Source organism: Plasmodium vivax, chromosome 5 (assembly GCF_000002415.2).
Source record: "Plasmodium vivax chromosome 5, whole genome shotgun sequence".
In the NCBI taxonomy this organism is placed as follows: Eukaryota; Apicomplexa; class Aconoidasida; order Haemosporida; family Plasmodiidae; genus Plasmodium; species Plasmodium vivax.
The window spans coordinates 523,556-545,145 of record NC_009910.1 but is presented as its reverse complement, the minus strand read 5'-3'; the positions used below and the strand labels follow the sequence as shown (position 1 = coordinate 545,145).

General features: G+C 46.5%; 6 protein-coding genes across 6 annotated transcripts, besides 11 other annotated features; 5 read left to right on the top strand and 1 right to left on the bottom strand.

Moving 5' to 3' along the window:
• Positions 1 to 12: part of a microsatellite that runs on past the window's edge.
• A 1,200-nt stretch (positions 13 to 1,212) lies between these two features.
• PVX_089425 (heat shock 70 kDa protein, putative) lies at positions 1,213 to 4,538 on the top strand. The gene has a single exon (XM_001614922.1). It carries the CDS (start codon positions 1,789 to 1,791, stop codon positions 3,859 to 3,861), a length of 2,073 nt encoding a protein of 690 aa, XP_001614972.1. The 5' UTR covers positions 1,213 to 1,788; the 3' UTR covers positions 3,862 to 4,538.
• Positions 2,238 to 2,257: a microsatellite.
• Positions 2,341 to 2,365: a microsatellite.
• A 429-nt stretch (positions 4,539 to 4,967) lies between the features above and the next one.
• On the bottom strand, positions 4,968 to 10,127 carry PVX_089415 (hypothetical protein, conserved; the record flags this gene model as incomplete). Its single annotated transcript, XM_001614921.1, has 5 exons — positions 9,264 to 10,127; positions 8,411 to 9,018; positions 8,053 to 8,140; positions 5,822 to 7,924; positions 4,968 to 5,709 (listed from the first exon to the last, which is right to left on the bottom strand). Exons 1-5 carry the CDS (start codon positions 9,647 to 9,649, stop codon positions 4,968 to 4,970), a joined length of 3,927 nt encoding a protein of 1,308 aa, XP_001614971.1. The 5' UTR covers positions 9,650 to 10,127.
• Positions 6,145 to 6,180: a microsatellite.
• Positions 8,318 to 8,381: a microsatellite.
• Positions 8,775 to 8,796: a microsatellite.
• Positions 10,128 to 10,904: 777 nt separating the features above from the next.
• On the top strand, positions 10,905 to 11,991 carry PVX_089410 (hypothetical protein, conserved; the record flags this gene model as incomplete). Its single annotated transcript, XM_001614920.1, has 2 exons — positions 10,905 to 11,817; positions 11,963 to 11,991. 2 exons carry the CDS (start codon positions 10,905 to 10,907, stop codon positions 11,989 to 11,991), a joined length of 942 nt encoding a protein of 313 aa, XP_001614970.1.
• Positions 11,992 to 12,979: 988 nt separating this feature from the next.
• Positions 12,980 to 15,237, top strand: PVX_089405 (MAC/Perforin domain containing protein; the record flags this gene model as incomplete). Its single annotated transcript, XM_001614919.1, has 1 exon — positions 12,980 to 15,237. The coding sequence occupies one exon, from the start codon at positions 12,980 to 12,982 to the stop codon at positions 14,966 to 14,968; it is 1,989 nt and encodes a 662-aa protein (XP_001614969.1). The 3' UTR covers positions 14,969 to 15,237.
• Positions 14,170 to 14,192: a microsatellite.
• Positions 14,308 to 14,347: a microsatellite.
• Positions 15,067 to 15,113: a microsatellite.
• Positions 15,238 to 15,814: 577 nt separating the features above from the next.
• On the top strand, positions 15,815 to 18,559 carry PVX_089400 (hypothetical protein, conserved; the record flags this gene model as incomplete). The annotated part of the gene is made up of 1 exon (XM_001614918.1): positions 15,815 to 18,559. One exon carries the CDS (start codon positions 15,815 to 15,817, stop codon positions 18,557 to 18,559), a length of 2,745 nt encoding a protein of 914 aa, XP_001614968.1.
• Positions 15,981 to 16,005: a microsatellite.
• A 392-nt stretch (positions 18,560 to 18,951) lies between the features above and the next one.
• Positions 18,952 to 18,975: a microsatellite.
• A 304-nt stretch (positions 18,976 to 19,279) lies between these two features.
• On the top strand, positions 19,280 to 21,286 carry PVX_089395 (MAC/Perforin domain containing protein; the record flags this gene model as incomplete). The annotated part of the gene is made up of 1 exon (XM_001614917.1): positions 19,280 to 21,286. One exon carries the CDS (start codon positions 19,280 to 19,282, stop codon positions 21,284 to 21,286), a length of 2,007 nt encoding a protein of 668 aa, XP_001614967.1.
• Positions 21,287 to 21,590: the final 304 nt, after the last annotated feature.

Sequence of the window (21,590 nt, the reverse complement as noted above, 5' to 3'; positions counted from 1 at the left end):
TATATATTGTACAAATGGCCATCCGAGGGGAATGTATTTTTTGGCCCCCTACTGTCATTCGCAGGAGTGCGCGCAGAGAGCAAATCGGCTTCCCCTTTGAAGGGCGTGCTTCGTGCATCATGGGGTTATTATCCCCTTCGCAAGGGGAAAAACAAAATGGCCCCATCACCATAAATCACCATCTCATCTCATTTTTTTTTTTTTTTTTTTGCGACTCCGCATGATGGGAAGGCATTCGCTTGGCTATTCACAGGGGGGGATATGCAGCACATTTTCGGTAAATATATACAAAGCATGCAGCGTTCGCTGGACCTCCCCCCTGGACTGCCATATGCATAAAAAGGAAAAACCTGCTGCTGTGAGAAGCAAATTAATAGGGAGCGTCATATAAGTATCATCACAGCCTGGGTGAATGGGGGGGATGACTGTCCCTCCCTTTATATATATGCCCTTTTTGGAGGGGGTGAAAAGGACGTATTGCAAAGGAGACCATTAAAAAAGGGGGTATTATATATATATAAAAGCAAAAGCTCCTTTTCGCCAATCCGTTTGGTAAGCTTACGTACACTTTGACGTGATAAGCAAAAAGGAAAAAAAGGAGAAACACGTTCATTTGGCGAAAACGCTCACATTTTGCAAAAGCGCGCGCACTGGGAGAGGCCGCCACAAAATTGAGTAAATTCCCTCTCCCTCTGCAAGTGTAGCAAAAAAATAACACCTGGGGGAGGGGCGGGGCCATTTTCCTGCGCGCATGACCGCCCCAAAAAGCGTCACCCAATTGACGCCCGTTTCGCGGAAAAACACACGCATGTAGCAGTTATGTATAATAAATGCATAAATATATATATATATGTACATTTTATATATAACGCTGCTTCCACTCGCGACCAGTTGCGCCCGGGGGAGGCCCGCAACGTAAGCATATGTAAGGAACATGCTGCATACCCAATCGCATACATGTAGCACATATAAAAAATATGCAGCGGATTTTTTTGCATTTTCGCATGTACAAGCCCCTGTCCCTGTGAGGGGGGCGGGGCCAAATGGCCCCGCGGGGCCCCCCCCTTTTCTTTTCCCACTGGCGGCTTGCCGCACCTGCACAATTTCGAAAAGTAACGAAATTTAGTCCCCTGAATTTTGAACAAAAAATATGCAAAAAATGCAGCTGAAATATTTTTTTTTTTTTTGAAAAACGGATTTACAAAACATTTTTATAAACATTTTTTTTATCTTGCAAAAAAAAAAACAAAAAAAAAAACGAAAGTTCAAAAGGAATTTATATCACATACGTATCGTTTTATGTACAGAAAAAAGTTGATCAACTGAGGTATATTCCCTTTTTTACGGAATTGTAAAAATATCGTTTTATTCACCCTTATTATATTAAAATATAATATAATAATATCGTATATTATAGTATAATACAGTACAATTGTTTTTTTCTCCCCTTTTCGTGTTTCCCTCCTTGTTCTGTGTTTTCACATTTTGTGGTAAAAAAAAACAGGAACAGTATTTTCGGTTTTTTTTTTTTTTTTACGCTCGAGAGGACGAAGCACAGTGTATGCTTCCTTCCCGTAAGTAGCCCCGCTTGTTGTTGCTTCCTCTTTTGCCAAGAAGAGTCGGCACAACTGCGCAAGCTGCTGCGGTGTGAGTTAAGCACTCTGTACTGCGCACCTTACCGTTTGCGGAGGAGCGTTAAGAAGAAGCACAACCCCCCTGTTTTCTTGCGTGCTCGCACTGTTTTGCCAATTTCGACACTTGTTCCCCCTTTAAATCGCTAATCTCAAAATGGCCAGCGGAAAGGCGTCCAAGCCAAACCTCCCCGAGTCGAACATCGCAATCGGCATTGACCTCGGAACCACCTACTCCTGCGTCGGCGTATGGAGAAACGAAAATGTAGATATCATTGCCAACGACCAGGGAAACAGAACCACCCCATCGTATGTGGCCTTCACGGACACGGAGAGACTAATAGGAGATGCTGCGAAGAACCAAGTGGCGAGGAACCCAGAGAACACCGTCTTCGATGCGAAGAGGTTAATCGGAAGGAAGTTCACCGAGTCGTCCGTGCAAAGCGATATGAAGCACTGGCCCTTTACCGTCAAATCCGGTGTTGATGAGAAGCCCATGATTGAGGTGAGCTACCAAGGGGAGAAGAAATTATTCCACCCAGAGGAAATCTCCTCCATGGTTTTGCAAAAGATGAAAGAAAATGCAGAAGCGTTTTTGGGAAAGTCCATCAAAAATGCAGTGATCACCGTGCCAGCCTATTTTAATGATTCCCAAAGACAAGCCACGAAGGACGCAGGTACCATTGCCGGTTTGAATGTCATGAGAATTATTAACGAGCCAACCGCAGCTGCTATTGCGTATGGTCTTCATAAAAAGGGAAAGGGAGAAAAGAACATTCTCATTTTCGACCTCGGAGGAGGAACCTTCGATGTATCCCTCCTCACGATTGAAGATGGCATTTTCGAGGTGAAGGCCACAGCTGGAGATACCCACTTGGGAGGAGAAGATTTTGACAACAGATTGGTCAACTTTTGTGTTGAAGATTTTAAGAGAAAAAATAGAGGCAAAGATTTATCTAAAAATAGCAGAGCGTTGAGAAGGCTAAGAACCCAATGTGAGAGAGCCAAGCGTACTTTGTCCTCTTCCACCCAAGCCACCATCGAAATTGATTCCCTTTTTGAAGGTATTGACTACAGTGTGACGGTGAGCAGAGCCAGATTTGAGGAGCTATGTATTGACTACTTCAGAGACACACTCATTCCTGTGGAGAAGGTTTTGAAAGATGCCATGATGGATAAGAAGAGCGTGCACGAAGTTGTCCTTGTAGGTGGTTCCACGAGAATTCCAAAAATTCAAACGCTCATTAAGGAGTTTTTCAATGGAAAGGAAGCCTGCAGGTCGATTAACCCTGATGAAGCCGTCGCGTATGGTGCAGCAGTGCAAGCAGCCATTTTGTCTGGTGATCAGTCCAATGCCGTGCAGGATTTACTCCTCTTAGATGTGTGCTCTCTATCCCTCGGTTTGGAAACCGCAGGAGGTGTTATGACCAAGCTGATTGAGAGAAACACCACCATCCCAGCGAAGAAGAGCCAAATCTTTACCACCTATGCTGATAACCAACCAGGTGTCTTAATCCAAGTGTACGAAGGAGAGAGAGCCCTAACAAAGGACAACAACCTGTTGGGTAAATTTCACCTAGACGGTATCCCCCCTGCTCCTAGGAAAGTACCCCAAATTGAAGTCACCTTTGATATTGATGCCAATGGTATCCTTAACGTCACCGCTGTTGAGAAATCCACTGGAAAGCAGAATCATATTACCATTACGAATGACAAGGGAAGATTGTCCCCAGAAGAAATCGACCGTATGGTCAACGACGCTGAGAAGTACAAGGCGGAAGATGAGGAGAACAAAAAAAGAATTGAAGCGAGAAATAGCCTCGAAAATTACTGCTATGGAGTGAAGAGCTCTCTAGAGGACCAGAAAATTAAAGAGAAATTGCAACCCGCCGAAATTGAAACCTGCATGAAGTGTATCACTACCATTTTGGAGTGGCTAGAGAAGAACCAGTTGGCTAGCAAGGAAGAATATGAGTCCAAGCAGAAGGAAGCTGAATCTGTGTGTGCTCCCATCATGTCGAAGATATATCAGGACGTCGGTGGTGCCGCTGGCGGAATGCCCGGTGGAATGCCCGGTGGAATGCCCGGTGGAATGCCCGGAGGTATGCCAGGAGGCATGCCCGGAGGCGGAATGCCCGGTGGAATGAACTTCCCAGGTGGCATGCCAGGCGGCGGAATGCCCGGAGGAGCCCCCGCTGGAAGTGGACCCACCGTCGAGGAAGTCGATTGAACGGCGTGATCATCCGAAGCGTCACCAGAGAAATCGCTGCTCAGGGGTGATGCGGGCGGTATGTATTTACTGTCCAGTTGCGTGAAGAGAGTGGGGGTGAATATACGTATGCCTTTTGCAGAGGCCTTACAAGCGCGTTCGCCTTTCCCCCCCCCGCGCACCTCGCCCATCTATGGAAGAGCATACACACAGGAGAACACTATGTGGGTGTGGCCCGTGCCACCTTTTGCACGCGCGCCGGTGCGCAAAACCTATTGCGCTAAACCGATTGCGTTTGCCATGGTGCGCTTGCCCAGGTGCGTTTACGTGTGTCCCACGAGTCGCTCTCCCGAAAAAAAAAAAAAAAAATAATTAATCGCCAGTCATCACCACAAATCGTCGCAAATCACTAATCATCACCACTCACCACGCGTCACTCGCTGTGCTAACATACGCGCGCTCGGCGTGCCACGCATGCATTGTAAACCCATGTAACTTTCTTTTTTCTGTAAATTAAGGAGCTATATATATATACATATACATACACATGTGCATGTGAGAATGCCTATAGGATGCTTAACGAATCGCGCGAATCAGTGCAGATGTATTTTTTTTTTTTTTAAAAACACTGAAAGAATAGCAACACGAAAAGGAACACTATATAATAAAAATTATAGTTACATTGGATTTTGCCTTGGGAGGCGGCGACCCGGTAGGTCGGCCTGCCCGCTGTAATGCGCCCATTGCGGGTGGTACACGTCCTCCTACAACAGCACGTATTTTTAAGAGTCGCCTTTGAAATGGCTGTTCTGTGTTGTCCCACAGATTAAAGGGAGTTTAAAATGGAGGGGTGCTTTCCAAGAGGAAGCTCCTTTGACGCATGCAGGTTAGGCGGCACGCCTTGCAAGTAGTGCACGTAGGCGATGTTAAAAGGTACACTCGGGGAGAGGAGAAAAAAAAAAGCGTCAAAAGAGCACCTTTAAGGGAACAATGCACACAGTGTTAGCTTTACCATTTGAAACAAAAAAAAAGAGAGAAATGGTAAATGCATTACTCAATGCGAAAGGGGGCATCTAAAACGCGGAGAGACAGGCCGTGCCACGCACACCCTGCTGCTGCTCCTCCCCTCATATAGACACATGATTGTACATGTCCTTCAAAACGTTTCGCAGGTAGTAGAAGGACGGGTCCAGGGGGCTCTGAATCTTCCAAACGATGTTCCTCTTTGTTCTCTCCACTTTTTTGTTGCCCGCCGGTCCTCGCGTGGCTATCTCCCGTTCTTCCTTCTTAACGCACGTCTTCCCGTCAATTATGATGTGATTTTCTTCGGTAAAATTTAGGCACCTTTGAAAGGTGCCACTTATGGCTACGGATAAATTCTTCATGCTTACTTCCCCAATGTAGATGCTGCCACTGGGGGGTTCCTCACTTGGGCGGTCTTCATTCGCGTTGCCCTCATTCGGGCTGCCCTCATTCGAGAGGGTGTCTCCCATTGGGGACGAAGCATCAGAGTCGTCCGATGGTTCGCCTGCACCATGCTCATCTTCTTCCCCCTGGGCTGCGCCTCCGCTGGGTTCCTCGTCGTCCATGTAGTAATCCAAAAAGGGTTTCTTCTCATTCGGCTTTTCCTTGCCTCCACTTTGGCTTGTTTCGTTGGGGGCACTTTGTTCCGCCTGCTTTGGGTCTGCCTGGCCTGTCTGGCCTGTTTGACCCGATTGACCTGATTGACCCGCTTGACCTGCTTGACTTTCCTTTGCGTGCTTTTCCCCTTCCTGCGCCTCTCCACCTTGGTCGTCTATAGCCAGGGAGTAGTTCGCCTCGCTGAATTCGCTCCAGAAGGTGCTGTGCTCGTTGATGAACCGTTTTCGCCTGCAGTGGGGGGGTAGGTATGCAAGGGGGGTATGTAAGGCGGCTACGCAAAGTGGCTGCGCAAAGTGGGTACGCTAACGCGGCTACACCTCTAACCCGTTGTGGGACCTACCTCCTGGCGCACGGCTGCGAACTGGGCCCGCCCCGCGTGGAACTCACGGAGGCCTTAATTTTGAAAACGTTCAACTGCCCATCGGCAACCTTCATCGTGTTAATCATCGTGTAAATATTTTTTATATGCACATTCTCATAATGAACCCTTAGGGGAATGCTAATCGAATCGAGTGTCTTCCCACCGGAGCAAAGGTAGCGGTTAAAGTAAATGCTCCTCTTATTTTTATGGGTGGAAAAATTGGGGGTGTAAAAAGTGTGCAGTTTTATTTCCTCCATGGGCTGTACCGTTGCGTTTAGTAACATCTCGAAATGGAAAGAGAAGAAGCTGTTGCAGCTTGGAAGGAGGACAAAATGTTGGGGCTTCATCAGGTGTATTATGCTGTTAAGGGCATTTTGGTTAATACACTGCTCTATGTTGAATGCCCTTACGGAGCAGTCCACCTGAATGGAGACTTTCTCCTCTTGAACGGTGGTCGGGATGGTTTTTAAATAATTGATTAGTTTTTTTTTCCAGGTCATTTTGGGCGTTTCCGGGGAAAGTTTCTTCTCCTTGTGGGTCCTATCTAGCTGGCTGTGGCTCCCCTTTCTAACGCTATCCCTATCCCTGGCCCTTTTTCCTGCCCGCATTTTTTTTCTCTCTACTTGGTAGTAGTCGGATATGTGCACCGGTTGATAGCTCCCCTTTCGCTCATCGTTTGAGGCACTGTTTTCCTCGTCATTCTGGGGCAGCTCATCCCCATGTTCGGCTGTAAAGATCTGCTCACTTTTTTCAAATGTAGGTATACCCTTTTGGTCCCTCTGTTTTGAAAGAGGATGTCTGTTGGTGTAATTCTCATGCCCATACGTTTCATCATCCGTGGGTTGAGGCTCCTCTTTTATTCTTACCTTTTTTTTTTTGTCTTTGCTAATATTTCCCATTTTGCGCTGATGCGGATAGTACCCCTTGTCTGTATCATCCGACTGTTCGTTCGTTAAGAGGTGGTTGGAATGCTCAGCGTATTCGTAGTCGTTTATTTTTTCCTCTTTTATGGTGACTCTTCCCTTTCGCGTTTTTCCTCGGGGGGGTTCCATTCCGTCAAGTGAGTAGTCCTCATCGCGGTCGCTACGGTAGGCACCTTCACGTTTGTCACTCTGGCGGTTGGCGGTGGCACCGTCACCACTGGCATTGCTGTCGCTGTGGTGCGGGTAGCCGGCAAACTGGGGACCCTCGCCCGCTGTTTGCTCTTCCTCCTCGTCGGAGTGATAATACGCGTTGTAGTTCTGCGGGTCGTGTGGGGGGTCATCATCAGGGTCGTCATGGTCATCATCGGAGTCGTCATCGTAGTCGTCCTCGTCATAGTCATCGTAGTCGTCCTCGTCATAGTCATCGCCGTCATCATCTTCCATGTCACTCTCGTCATCATCGTCATCGTCGTCACCCACCTCTTCACCCTCAACGTCCTCCTCGCTGCCCCCCCGCTTGCGCTTCTCCTTCTTTACAAGTTCTGCAGCAGCGCCATCCCGCTTCAGCTTGCCCGTTCCGCCTCCGTCCGTCTTCCCGACCAGGCGACCCTCCCTTTTTATGTACAGCATCTCTTCTTTCGACTCAAAAATGAACTTTGGTTTTTTTTTTTTTTTTTTCCTCACCTGCTTCTTCTCCTTCTTAACTCTTTTACCATCTGCTTTGCTCAGAACGACGTCCTTTTCGATGTTGTTTTTTTCTTTCAAATAAATTTCATATAATTTCTCATCATCAATTTTTACATGTTGGCTGAAGGAGAAGGCCAACTCTGGTTTGCTCCTTTCATCCTTGTGGGTAAAATAGTGGCTACACACTTGGTGAGAGAAGCTCGGAGCGTAGTACCTCTTGGTGAATATCAATACGTTCTTCCTCCTGGTGAGAAACGTCGAGAGGATCTTCTTCGCCGTGTCGTTGTTCAGGGAGGCCGGAAAGGAAAACAAAATGTAGTACCCATTTTCGTACTTTTTAAAATCGCTGTAGTTTTTTATGCACACCAGGTTCTTCATTTTGAAGATATTTACTCGGTTTTTGTGGAAATTGTTTTTTATGTGGCTGTTCAGGTAGGTCAGCGACGCGGACAGCAGCCTGGCGAAGTTTTCCCTGCGGGGGGGGTTAGCGGTGCGATGGTGAGGAGTGGCATAACGGTAGCACTTCGGGGGGTAATACCCTCGGGCTAACAGTTGGCCATTCGTTCGAGCAGTTGGCACTTCTCTCGTGGCGCTTCTTACGAGTAGGGGCAGAGGAACAGGAGGGCGTATCTCTGCATGCTGACCTCCAGCAGCGCGTTGATGTGGAACAGCAGATCGAGGAAGACGCCTGCGGGGGGGGGAGGAGTTAAAAAATGGAGGTAAACATAAGTGGGTTGAGAAGTGGAGGTAAATACGAACGGGTTAAAAGGTGGAGGTAAATGTAAAGGGGCCAAGTGGATGACCGCTCTGGACCAAATGGACGACCCCTCTGGACCAAATGGAGGGGTACACACTCTCTCCTTGCGCCCTTTCCGACGGGGCAGCGCTGCGCTCCAACGAATTGGTATCTCGCCCCCCCCGAAGGATGGTACCCCCCTTCCCCTCTGCGTATCCTCACTGTCGATATCCACGGGGAGAAGGACACTCCCAAGGTTGTTCATCGTTCTGTTGACGATGCCCAGGATGCTCTTCACATCTACCATCTTGCTGCAGTTCTTATTGGTGTAGCGAAAGTTGCCAATGTAGGTGAAGACATTGGCCTGCTGCACCACGTCCGACCTTTCAATAAACGAATAATCAGACAGGTGGAAATTTATAGAGTACAAAATTTTGGAATTGAAAAGTTTTATAATAACAGCAGAGGACCCTATGTTGTCTCCATTGTTTATAAAATATAGGGGAAGCATACAGACTGTGTTTTTCTTTTGACATATAATCTTCCTAAAGGTGCAATGTTCTCTAAACTCCAGAGAAGTCACATTGTAGAAGAGCTCGTTCACCATTTTGACGTATTCGTCATCTTTAAAGGATTTAAAAAAATTGCAACTACTCGTGCATTTGAAGTAACTCAGGAGGACGTATTTGCTGTACGACTTGACGTATTCGTGGCATATGATTGGGATTTTCCTTCCCCTCTTCTGTAGCTCCTGGAAAAGCAGCGGGGCGCACCCCACGAAGTTGAGGCCGTGGTTCGTGATTAGCAGCAAATCTACATATTCGCACACCCTGGGGGGGGCAAAAAAGGGGGAAGAAAGACGACGAAAAGGTGTGAAAAAGGTGCGAAAAAGTGTAAAAAAATTGCGAAAAAATTGCGAAAAAATTGCGAAAAAAACTCCACCACATGGTGCTATGCTGTGGTATGGCGTGGCTCGGCGCGGACCGACCAGCTCCCACGCCCCACCTCTACGTAGCAGGCGACACGCGAACACTTGCATCATTTCTCAACGCACGCGCGTCCGCTCCCTCCTTACCGCAACACATTCTTCACATCCTCCGTGCGGAACTGATCGTCCCACCCGCAATTTATAAGGACGTAAATATTTTTATCTTTCTCCTTTGCGTAAAAATCCTTCTTATTGTTTAGGTAGTCATAATTATAGGTCTTCCTCAGAAGAGGGTCCCCCTGATCTGTCACCGTTGCATCGCCGTTGTGGGAAGGGGGCTCTTCCCTGGGTGGTTGTTCAGCCTCCTCTCCAATTCCCTCCCCCTTGGGCTCTCCACTTATCTTTTCTTCCTCATCGCCATCCTGCAGAGCCTCACTCAACTTGCATCCCTTGTTGGAAACACCCAGGTCTTTAATTATCAGCAGGGTGCTGTAAAACTTGTGGCTGTACAGGGGGACGATCTCCAAAATCATTTTTGCCAATCGGGGGTCAATCTATCTTCGCTCCTGCGCATAAACCGTTTGATGTAATTAACTTGTTGGCTCTACGTAGGGGGCATTTAATTTGTTTGCTCTCTTCTTTGGGGTGTTTGGCTAAGCGGTTCATGCGGAATGACCATTTTTTTTGTTCTTTGTTAGGCGGGGGACATGATGCGTTTGGCTCGGAATCCCTTTCAGCAGCGCGCGTTTAGCTGTGCTTCCCCTAATCGCATATGTGTGAAAAGGCTCCCCCACATGGTTGGGAGCAGGGCGCATTTTTTACAATGCCCGGCCGTCTTCGTCCAGTTAGCCCTCATGCAGACAGTCCGCCTCGTTTCTCCCTTCTCAGTCGAGTCGTATATCACATGTACAAAACAATCCCCACAGTGCTCTGTTGTGCTGTGCGTTGAACACGTTCACCACCCGAATGGGGAGAGAAGTTCATGGGAAGAAAGAAGGAGAAAAGGAAGGGAAAAAAAGGGAAAAAAAGAAAAAATATACTTAACAGATCGCCCTTCAAGGCGAACTTTTTTTAATTTCCGAAAAATCCGCCACACGTATGGGCCACTTCAAATTGGTGCTTTGCCAACATGTATAGGGATGCGCGCTTCTCTGCTACTTTTTCCTTTTCTTTTTTTTCCCCCCCTTAAAATGGGCATATGCTACATTGCACGAGTTGTGCCTACACGGTGCCGTTTTTTTTTTTTACGTGGCTGCCCAGTTTACGAAAATATTTTTACGAGGGGAACGAAGGCCAAAAAAAAAAAAAAATTGCCCCAATGGTAAAAACTATATATAAAACTTTTAGCGTTGCAAAAAAGTAAGAGCAAATTTTTTATTTTCTCATGAAAAAGGCTCGCGGGATAGGGAAAATAACAGCATGTCACTTTTCTGCGCATATTTTTATGCTTTCTCGCTTTGCGAAGTGGCAATTTTGCAGCGAAGAATACTTGTATAGCCTTTTTTTATTAGAAAACGTCTGCCAATTTGTGAAGTTTTTTTTTTTTTTTCCATCAATGAGATGAGCCCCCGCGCAAGAACCACATGATAATGCTGCTCATACGTACTAGTTGTGGTACCAGTTCGACTTCCTACCCACTACTGCGTGACGCGGAAAATACGCATGCAGGAATGCACAGATAGAGGCTACCTGCCCGCATGAGACGCCTTCGCATACGTAGCAAACTTCCATCCGAGAGAATCACACCGCATAGAAGCAGAAGCTCACGCGAAAGAAAGTGACAACAACATGGTGACGGCCAAAAAGGGGAAAAAATTCAAGCGGGGGGTAAAAAAAGAAGGCGGCAAACTCGCAAAAGGGAAGGAAACTAAACCAAAGACTGCAAAGAAACATGAAGAAGAAATTGCCCAAAAAACAAACATCATTGCAATTAAGAAAAGTGGAATGAACTCCGTTTTTAAGTCGCTGTGTCGAGATTTAGCTGAAGTGTTCGCCCCATATTCTGTAACTTTATACATAAACAAACTAAAAAATTTAACCGAGTTGAAGAAAAAACTGAAGGAGTTAAGCTATAAATATACAATTAGCATACACATAAGCAACCAAAAATTGATGTATAATATTACGAGCAATTACACCAAGCTGACATTAACATTTATCATCGAAAGTTTCACCAATGCATCCGTGGTTAGGTCTAAAAGTCCCAAATTTGCTTTTCACAATTTTAGCAAATTTAAGCCTTTACTCATTTTGAAAAACTTCAACAATTGTGCAAATCCGGAGATGCTAAATTATTTAATCATTATACAAAATATACTGAAAAATCTGTTCCCCAATATAAATCTCAGAGCGGACGGCGAGCACAAATCTAAGAGGGTCATACTATACAGCTACAACAGCGCTGATGAAACTATTTACTTTCGCCAGTACGTGACAAATTTAAGGCAAAGATCGGTTAAGGAAATAATAAATGAGGCGTACCGAAATGATGGCCTGGGGGAGTATAACAACATGTACAATTTTTTATCCAACCAAATGGACCTGAATAGTGCCAAAAAGGAGGAGGAAAACGAAATGGTGGAAGTAGGACCTCGCGTTAGCTTCAAGATTTTTAAAATTGCCGATCAGGACAAAGGTACGCCGAAAAATTGCTGCATTGATGTGGAGAGCAAAGTTGGCTTTTCGAGAGAAAACGCCGATTGTGAGCGGTGCGTCAGTTGTTTACCCAGAAGGGGGTATCAATCAGCCTACACACTTTGTTCTACCACTGTGTTGGAAAAATATGCGTATAATTACATAAATTGCGAAATGCAAAATGTTTGTTGCTTCCCCTTTCCTTTTTGCAGTTATATACTCGATGACAAATCAGAAGTGATCCTTGAGATGGCAAGAAAAGGGAGCTTCCCATTTTGCGCAACCTACCCCAGAACGATTTTGTGGACCACTGAGGAATTTGCTGAGCGTATGCTTAGTGTGGTGGGCGAATTGGCGAAGTGAGGGATGTAGCCGTGGTAAGCTGCCTTTCCGCAGTTTGGTGTATTTTTTTTTTTTTTTTTTAACATTATGGCGCGTTTGCCTGACCCGTTCAGGCGTTTAACATTTGGCTGTAAAAATATACCCGATTAGAGCCCTTAAAATGGCTAGTTGGAGAATTTTTTTTTTTTTATGCTGCAGTTTGCCCATTTTGGCTAGCTACAAAATGGGAAGCAGCGCAAAATATGCACATGTAAGAACTCACTTATGTGTGCAAGCAGGTATTAATGGTTGCTTCATCGCATGTAGACAATTTTGTGCACGCCATGTAACACAAACGTTGTGCGATGTTGTTGCCCATTCCATCCTTTTATTTTTCCATTTGTTGTGTTGTCACCCTTGGCATTTTTGTTTTTTCGTATGATGCGATTATGCAAACCATTTTATTTTTTTCGCAGATTTTACATATGTTATGTGCATAGTTAACACGCATGAGTTTTTTTTTTTTTTTTTTGTTGTCCTGTGAATACCCCCATTTTTGCTTTAAACAACCGGCATTGACACTGCTATGAGTGTAAACCCGTTTTATTGTTAAAACATAGGGAGGGCATGTATCGCCTGCAAACTGGTCGAAGTAACTGCTGCCCAGTTGCGCCGTCGCACCGTGTCGCGTATTTCAACCTATGAGCTTCCTTTTCGCGTTGGTTTGCCCATAAGCTGGAAAATTTAATCCGTTTCTTAAAAAATAGAAGGCGTCAGAAAGAGACGCTTTGTGTGCATCAGTTAGCCCACACCTTATTTTTATTTTGAACGTCCATGTCCGTCTGAATAAAAATTGGGAAAATAATAACCCCGTTAACTTTAGCGACGTATTTTTTTACCTTCCAAACATGGGGCTGAAATGCTACGCCATTTGCGCGTCCGCACTGATGCTTCACCTGTCGGTGCGCTGCGTTTCGAAAAGTGAAGACCTGTTTAACCCCCGTCTATACACCCATAATGTTGACGCCTCAGAAAAGGAACACTTAATAAATTACCTAGGAATGACGTACGACATTATTAGGGGAAACCCGCTGGGAGATCCCCTATACGCGGTAGACCTTGGGTACAGAAGGTATGTCCTAAGGCATAAGCTAAGCACAAGGAGTGATCAGGAAGGCGAAGAAAGTGCGCACCCTTTAACAGAGGATGAAAGGAACAATCAGGATGGCTTGTCTTACACAGCCTTCAAGCGAACGAACGTGAAATGCTCGAGCGGTAAGGAGATACACATAATTAACGGATTGGACGACATCAATGAGGAATATAAAAGTTACAAATTTGAAGAGCAGTATGATATACACCCGTTTAACGCATCCAATTATTACAAAATGCTGGTAGGAAGAATTAACCGGGGAGATTCCATAATCGTGCAGAAGGAAATTTGTGTAAAGTATTTGGCCTCTTTATCAGAAGGAAAGGGCGATTTGCTGGACCCGTTTTTTCTAAATATGCTGACTGAACTGGGGAAAAATTACCAAAACGTGGGGGGGGACAAGTACAAATGCGATTTGCAATCCTACAGGAATGGTAAATATAGCGAGGACTGCCTTAAGGCGGTTACGCCCTGGATGACATTTTTCAATTTGTATGGAACGCACTTCATATCGGGGGTGTACTACGGGGGGAGGGTGATAAATAATTTGTTCGTAGAGAATGACTACCTGACAAAGGGTGGTAGAAAGATTAGGCTGTACACGAAACGGTTGAGCCCGTTTGGCGGCATCAGCAGAGGGGGGCCCCACCGTGGCGCTTTGTTCTTCGGATCGGTCATATCGAGTGAAAAGGTCAGGCATATAGCTGAACGGGTTGTCATGGTGGAAGGGGGGAGCGAAGAAGAAGTGGCACCCCCGGCGGCAAACGGAAAAGTTGACCCTCAGAGAGGAAAAAACGGCACAACGAAAAAATTGCACAAAAAATGGAAAAACTCTATCAAAGGAAGTTCTGCAAAACCTGTAAAGCTAATTTTGAGACCCTTCTCCGATTTTATAGAATCGGCTGATGAGAAAAATGCGTACTATAAGGCCTTGGAGTTTTACTCAAATTTGACCTTTGCCAATTACAACCCATACCCCTTCCAGTTGAACAGAAGCGAAGAGGATCTGTACAAGATGCACATAAAGAGGTGGAACCAATATATAGACAAAAATGTGAATTTCAATGTCACGCCTAAGTGCAAAACGGGGGAGAAAATCCTCAGCGGGTTTATTATGACAAATAAGATCAGGCTGCATGATGATCATAACGTGATGCACATGTGTCCACCATCTAGAGAATGTTCCAGTGGCATAAACATCCAATCGGACAGAAGTTTTGAATTCGGATGGGTTCTATGTGGTCGGGAAAACCTGCAAGAAATACACCAGATGAAAAAGCTAGTTCAGGGGAATTCTACAGTAATTACGTGTCCCTCGAAGATGAAAATAGGCTTTGGTTTTTCCTTAACAATGCAGAGGGGCGTCCACACTAATATGCACATCGAGCCGTGTAGAAGCAATGTAGCGTCTTGTGGGGTTCCCCCCAAGGTGGGCGAAAATTCGCACGGCTTCCTCTGGGTTAACTGTCTGCCTAGTAATAAGCAGCTCCTACTGGAAACGCTGGAGTCCAAATCGTTCAGCGAAAAAATGCACTTAAATGATAATGCGCTGGTTAGGTTGGAGTGCTCGCGGGGGAAGTTCATCATTGCGGGGTTCGCAGTCGATTACACTGCGTCGAGCGTGGAGGATTATCTGATATGCCCCGTGGGGAGTTCCGCCTGCGAGTTGAAGGTTCGCGTTCAGCAGGTGCGCAGCCAGGAGGTGCACGCGCCGCTTATGTTCATCGTCTGTTCGTCTCTCTAAAGGGGGGAGGCGATTCAGGGCGGTGTGCCGCCATGCGTTTAGCACAGGATGGACTTCTTCCCCCGCGTCGCTGATCAAATTAGATGTTTTATGTAGTATGCTTCTTTTTTTTTGCTTCTTCTTCCTTGATTTTTGGCCCCGTTCCGTTGCCCCTACTCATAATGATGTGCATAATTTCTGCTGCACAGTTGTGTGGAAGTTCCGCTTGTGCGCTCGCGTTGTTAAGTTGCTCCGCACGATCGTTTCTTTTTTTTTTGTGACGACATAACTGTAGGTACATTCTCAGTAAGGAGAAAATAGTCGAAGGGTAGCCCCAACCTGTTGGCAGCCCCAATGGCACAAATTACAAACATGTGATGAGGCACCAACATACCTGTGCCTTCTATTCATGGGGATGCATTCAGCCCCGAGTAACTTTGTGGAGAAGCTCCACTGGTGCTTAACGTTTCGCTACAGAGGCAGTAATTTGGCGCACCCGTTTGAGCATTCTTCGGAGCATATCCCTCGTGAGTATGGCAGCAAGTGGGGGGGCTTTTTCTCACGTACCTTTTTCCCCATGCGCGGTTGGGAGCTATAAGGTCCCATTTGGCTCCATCTGATGAGAATAACATCTGCGTAAGGCATCTCTTTTGGGGGGAGGTGCGCACCTACACATGCTGCTACACGTGCTGCTACTCATGCTGCTACCCATGCTGCTACCCATGCTGCTACCCATGCAGATATGCTTGTACCTACCCATGTGAAGTGCCCCCCGTGAGGAAGCGGTGTGAGGAAGCGGTGTGAGGAAGCGGTCGGGGGAGAGCCCTAAAGGACGAGGAGGAACTGTAGCCAGGGTTCTGCTTCACAATGGCCTCCGCGAGAAAGAGCGCGCCGTTGGTCGTTTATAGATGGTTACGCATTGCTGGCATGTCCAGTTGGGGGAGCCGCATAAGTGATGTCGCCAATTTCCGCGGCGTGTGTACTACTTCCCCCCGCGAAAACGCAATAGGTGGAAAAACAGAACGCGCAACTTCACTCAATTCAACTGATGCGGAGACCACTGAGGCAGAGTCTCCCCTCCGGAGAAGAACACCCAAGCTGAAGAAGCAGGTGGTGCTTGAACGTGCCAACAAGGTAATACTGTCCAAACTGAACCTACAAATTGAAGAACTCAATTGTGACCAACTGATGAGGTACAAAAATGTAAAAAATGTGATGACGCTGAGAGAGAAGAAAGAAGTCTTGTCATATTTAAATAGCTACCTACTTCGTAACAACAAGGCGAAGTACTACATTTTAAGTGCCCTCATGTTTCGCATAGTGTCCAGGATGAGTAGCTATCAAGTGAAGGAACTGATATATGTCCTACACGCCTACAAGGAGAATAACTTTTTGAGCCCCTTCCTAATGGTACACATTATGACCAAGTTGAGTAGCGAGGAAATGGCGCAAAAAATGACTCTAAATGAATTCCTCCTCCTGGTGGACACCTTAACCGTACCGCTAATAATGACAAACGGCTTCGCGCAAATGGTTAGGCGGTTTATATGCAGACATGAGGAGATGTTTAACTGTAGTGACTACTTCACGGTTGGATATTTCCTGGCCAGGAACAATTTACACAACGAATCTGTTTTGAATTTCATCGCCCAGTTTTACAGAAATTTGGCAACTGCAGAGAAGCTGCAACAGGGGGAGAGTAATAACTTTGCGCATTACGAAGGTGCATTCTACGGAGGGGAAGCCAAAAGGGGAGTAACCACAGTGGGTACCGTTCTACCAAATGGGAAGCTAACCCATTTAGGAAAAGACATCCATAGGCACTTTTTCATTTTATCAAAATATGGTTACACCGATGTAGATCTATGTAGCAACTTGTTCAGAGTGGCCATCGCTCAGTGTGGATCTTTGCGACCGCTGGAAATAAGCTCCATTTTGAAGTCGTTGCAAAATATGAACTACTACAACAGTTGCTTATTTGAAGTGTTGGTGGGAAATATTAGGAAGAATTTAAGTCAGTACAAAACGAGCACTCTGATGGACTGCCTAAATAGCCTGTCTTACTTTAACCATGTGGATGATAGGCTGCTCACCAAAATGTTAGTCACCCTGCCGAGGAGGATCTTGACCTATACTGCCAACGATTTTACGAAGCTGATATTTTTTATGAACAATTTTACCGCCTTCTCCAGTTATTTTATTCTCTTTGTGAATAAGCACATATTGCTCTTTGCGTCAAGTCTTAGTATGCTCCATTTGGTAACCCTTTTGAAAATCTTCGCCCACCAGAATTTGATAAGCCAGCCAATTCTTCACTTGTTAAATGTGAAGTTGGAGAAATTCATTTCGTCTCACTCGTCGAGCAGCTGTTCCGAGGGCACCCTTATAGGCGAACCTCGTGTGCAGGATACGAAGCGGGTAACTTTAAAGAGCCTGTTTGAAATTATCCGCATAGCGAACTTCATGTCAGTGAGGTACCCCCAATTGGCTCATAACTGTTTGGAAAGCATGTTCGTCCTTCAGAGTGGGTACAAAAATGTGCCCCCAGAAGAATTGAAGTGTATGGCCTACTGTTGCTGCTACTTTGTGCTGGTTAATGACCACTATGGGGATGATTCGGCCGTCAGGCTGCACAAGCGGATAAGCGATATTTTTTCCCTCCTGGATGCATCCTTGGTGGGGGGAACCCAAAGTGGAGAGTCGAACTGGTACGACGAGAGGGGGGGTACTCTCACTAAGGGGCACACCCACTCGAAAGAGAGTCTCAATTTATCACCCCGCGGGGAGGGGACCAATGGGTCGATGGAAGAAAGGGTCACAACCGCGTACTGTAAACCAGATGGCATAAGAGACAACGTGAATGGAGTGAAAAACCAAATTGGTGTGCACCTCTACGTGATGATCATGCGGACGTTCCTCACCGAGTTTATGTATCACCGCTCAAAAGATCAAGTGGAAAATTTTTACAACTTGTGGGGGGAACACATGGAGCGCCTTTTTTTCTGCAAAATTGACGCGGTAAGGGAGTACCACCATAACGACGGTGTGGACACACTTAAGAAGCTCTTTCCCCTTATGTATTACCCACATGTTGATGAAGCGCTATGGAAGCGTGTCCAAATGAATAAACATTTTCTGTCCACCTATTTCGTGGGTCCCGCTCGGGAGGAGAAAAACCAACTTAGCCAGAGTGAACACCTCAGGAGAGAATTTTCGTATCACCAAAAATCTCTCAACGAAATGTGCCAAGTTTTGAAAGACCTACCGCAGACGGATTACAAATTTAAGCTTGTTAAAAAGATCAACTGTAATTCTGTTTTTCTTTACATTCACTACATATTTGCGAAACGCGTTCAGAGCAAAGGTAAGGTAGCCATCCTATTTGGAACGCAGAATTATTACTACACTACCGTGGGTGAACTGTACACTGGTTTGAACCCCCCTTGGGGGACCAACCTGCTTGAAGAGAAGCGCCTGACCAAGGAGGCCATAGCCCAGCTGCACTACTTCAAGCTCTTTTTTGACAAGGTGTATTTGGTGCCCTCCCACTTATGGGAAAATATTGACCGGGGGGAGAAAAGGCGCTTTTTCGTTACCTTGCTGGATTTGTAAAAAGGAGGAATGGTTATTTGGAGGAGAGGGGGGGCTGATCCTACGTAGTTATTCCAACCCCTTTGCGTGTAACCGAACTGGTGGTAAAAACGCACACACAGCTAGCCATATGGACGTGCATACGCGTGTGCAACTTTTTTTTTTTTTTTTTTTTTTTATTAACAGTCAGACTGAATTTTTTGGCTAGCTGCATTTTTTCCCACAGTTGTCGCCATGTAGGCAACGTTGTTCCGTACATTCAATTAGCGGGCATTTTTTTTTCCCACAAGTTGAAAAGAAAGCTGTGTGTAAATGGAAGTTACATTTTTCTGCTTGACACATTTTATTTTGTTTGTTTTTACTTCATTTTTTTTGTTTCATTTTTTACGCCGTTTTTGGGTTAATATAACTGGGGATACCAAGCGCGTCTGTCCAGTTTGCGGTTGTTCTGTTGGATGCTCGATCTTTCCGTTTTTTTGAAGCATATTTTGTCACGTTCTAATTGTAACCTGTTAGGGGCAGCCTTCTTGTGGGCGTTCATCACATTTACGCTATTATTTGCTTTGCTTTTACGCTTGCAGGGGTACCCTCAGCCCTTTCAATGTTGTGAAAAAAAAAAGCGCCTTAAAAATGATTAACCTTTTGGCGACGAAACGGGTAGGTGTGTGGGTCTGCTTGCTCCTCACCTTGTGTGGAGACCCCAAGAGCGGCGTCAGGGGGGGCATCGGGAGCAGCGCGAGGATGGACACACCCAGCGATGGTAGTGACAGCGGCAACCGCATCGGCAGCGGCGACCGCTTCGACCGTGGCGATGAACCGTTCAGCAAGTACGTAGGAAAGGGGTACGACATCCTGTTCGGCTACCCACTGCCAAACAACGAGCTCGTGGAAGACCCAGGATTTAGAAACGAAATATTCGACACGAGAAATTCTCTGGACATTATCAGCCAAGTTGCCTGTCACAGAGATGAATATTTCAGCTTCATCGAAGGGATAAATGATGTTGCTCACTTAGCCATGGATAACATAAACGTTGAAGATGTGAATACGAGCATAATTCCCTTTTCTGCCTCCATGCCTTACAAAAGCTACTTTGCCGATTTAGAAATAGGAAGGAAAAAATACCTAGTTGCTCAGAACAGCTGTGTGCACAAATACGTAACGTACAACTTGAGAGACTCCACTAGGCATATTAATAGAGAGTTCCTACTGGAGACGGAGAAGTTGCCCATTTTGGAAAAGAAGGCGAATGGAAAGGATTTTCTACAGGGGGAGTACCCCCACCGTGAGGGGAACCAACAGTGTGCAGGAAGCATAAAACCGTGGATGGATTTTTTCCAGAAATATGGAACCCACTTAGTTTTGTCTGCGCACTTTGGGGGGCGGTCCTTTAACGCGCTGGAAGTTTCTCGGCGCACGATGGAGGAAGCGAAGATATACAGCTATAAGTACGCCCTCGGGAGCGTCCCCAGCTTGGACGTGTTCAGGGCGGCGTGGCTGCAGCAGGGGGGTCCCAAACGGGGGGGTACAGAAGGTAGCGCAGGTAGCGTAGATGGCGTAGATAGCGTAGATGGCATAGATAGCGTAGATAGCGTAGCTAGCGGTGGTGACGATATTCTTAACCAACCGAATAACCAGCTACATGATCAGCCGCTTAACCAACCGCCCCGCACGAGGGAGAACGCCCTGGGGGGGAGAGCCCCCAGCCTGGACACCCGCGGGGGAAACCAAACCTTCGACGGGTGGAACCAACTGACGTACGCAGTCTGGAAGGACTCGATTTATGCCAACCTGCTTCCAGTGCACCTGGAGCTAATTTCACTAAGCTCCTTCATGCGCACGGGGAAAAAGGAATCATACGACAAGGCCCTGGTTTACTACAACAGCCTCCACGGAATGAACAAGGAAAGGTATTACCTCTCACAAGACATTACAGACGTACTGGCTGATGGGAAGCAAATAACAGGATCGGCCAAAGGTTCGCTCATTTTAAGTTGCCCCGTTGGTTATGTTAAGAGTACTGGGTTTATCCTCACCTATGACACATCTGAGAGGGTGAGGGGTGGTGCTGCGAAGGGGCGAGACGCAGCGAAGATCCGTGTGTACCCCTGCCTCAGTAGGGGAGAATACGACATTTCATGCTCCCACAGAAATGAAAGCGATGCTGTTATTTCCTTCGGATGGCTGTACTGCGTGAAGCACAGCTTTGTCAAGCTGGAAACGTTTTATGCAAATGGAAGTAACAAATCAGGGGGAACATCACTAGAGGGTAAGTGCCCAGAAGGAAGCAGCGTAGCCTTCGGGTTTAAAATGAAATTGGAACGAAATAAAAATTTCCCCAGCGTGAAGGTGAAGGCATGCCCCGTCGGTGAAGCCAAGTGTGCAATTAGCCATACGAAGGCCAATTCTGATTACCTACTGTGGGGGTTCTGCGCCCCCCGGTCGTTTCACAGCATCAGCTCATTGCAGGTGACATACATTGAAGAGTCCAACGTGATGAACGACGTGCAGGGTGCTTGCTCCGACATGTACAAAAATAAATACGATAACATATTTCTTGGGTTTTCCTTCTCCTTTGACAATGCACTGGGGAGTGTGGATGTGTCTCCTTGCGCGATGAAGACCAAGGACTGTGTCCATAGGGTGAGCAGGCGGGCGGCGAAGAGCTACACGGGCATGTTCCTGCTCTGCAGGAATGACGGTGGCGCCCGGAGGGAGTTTTCCTCCCCCACGAGGTTGGCTCAGTGAGGAAGGGGAGGTATTCCTCTAGAAGCACAATAAAACTCGCGTTATAAGACGTGACCGCGGACAACAGTTATGCCATGAGGAAGAACACGTATGTTTCCTCTGAGCGCGTTTTCATTGCTTCGCAAAGTGGGCGACACCTCACACGGTAGGGAGCCCCTTTTGAGTCTCTCTTCCGCGCGAATGCATTTTTTGTGTATCGTTGTAGCTCCCCCCCGTTTGCACTAGGGGGGTGATTACCCTACGTGGGTGTGCATCCCCACACAACTTCGCCCTTCTGCGCGATAACGTCTGATCTGCGTTGTCT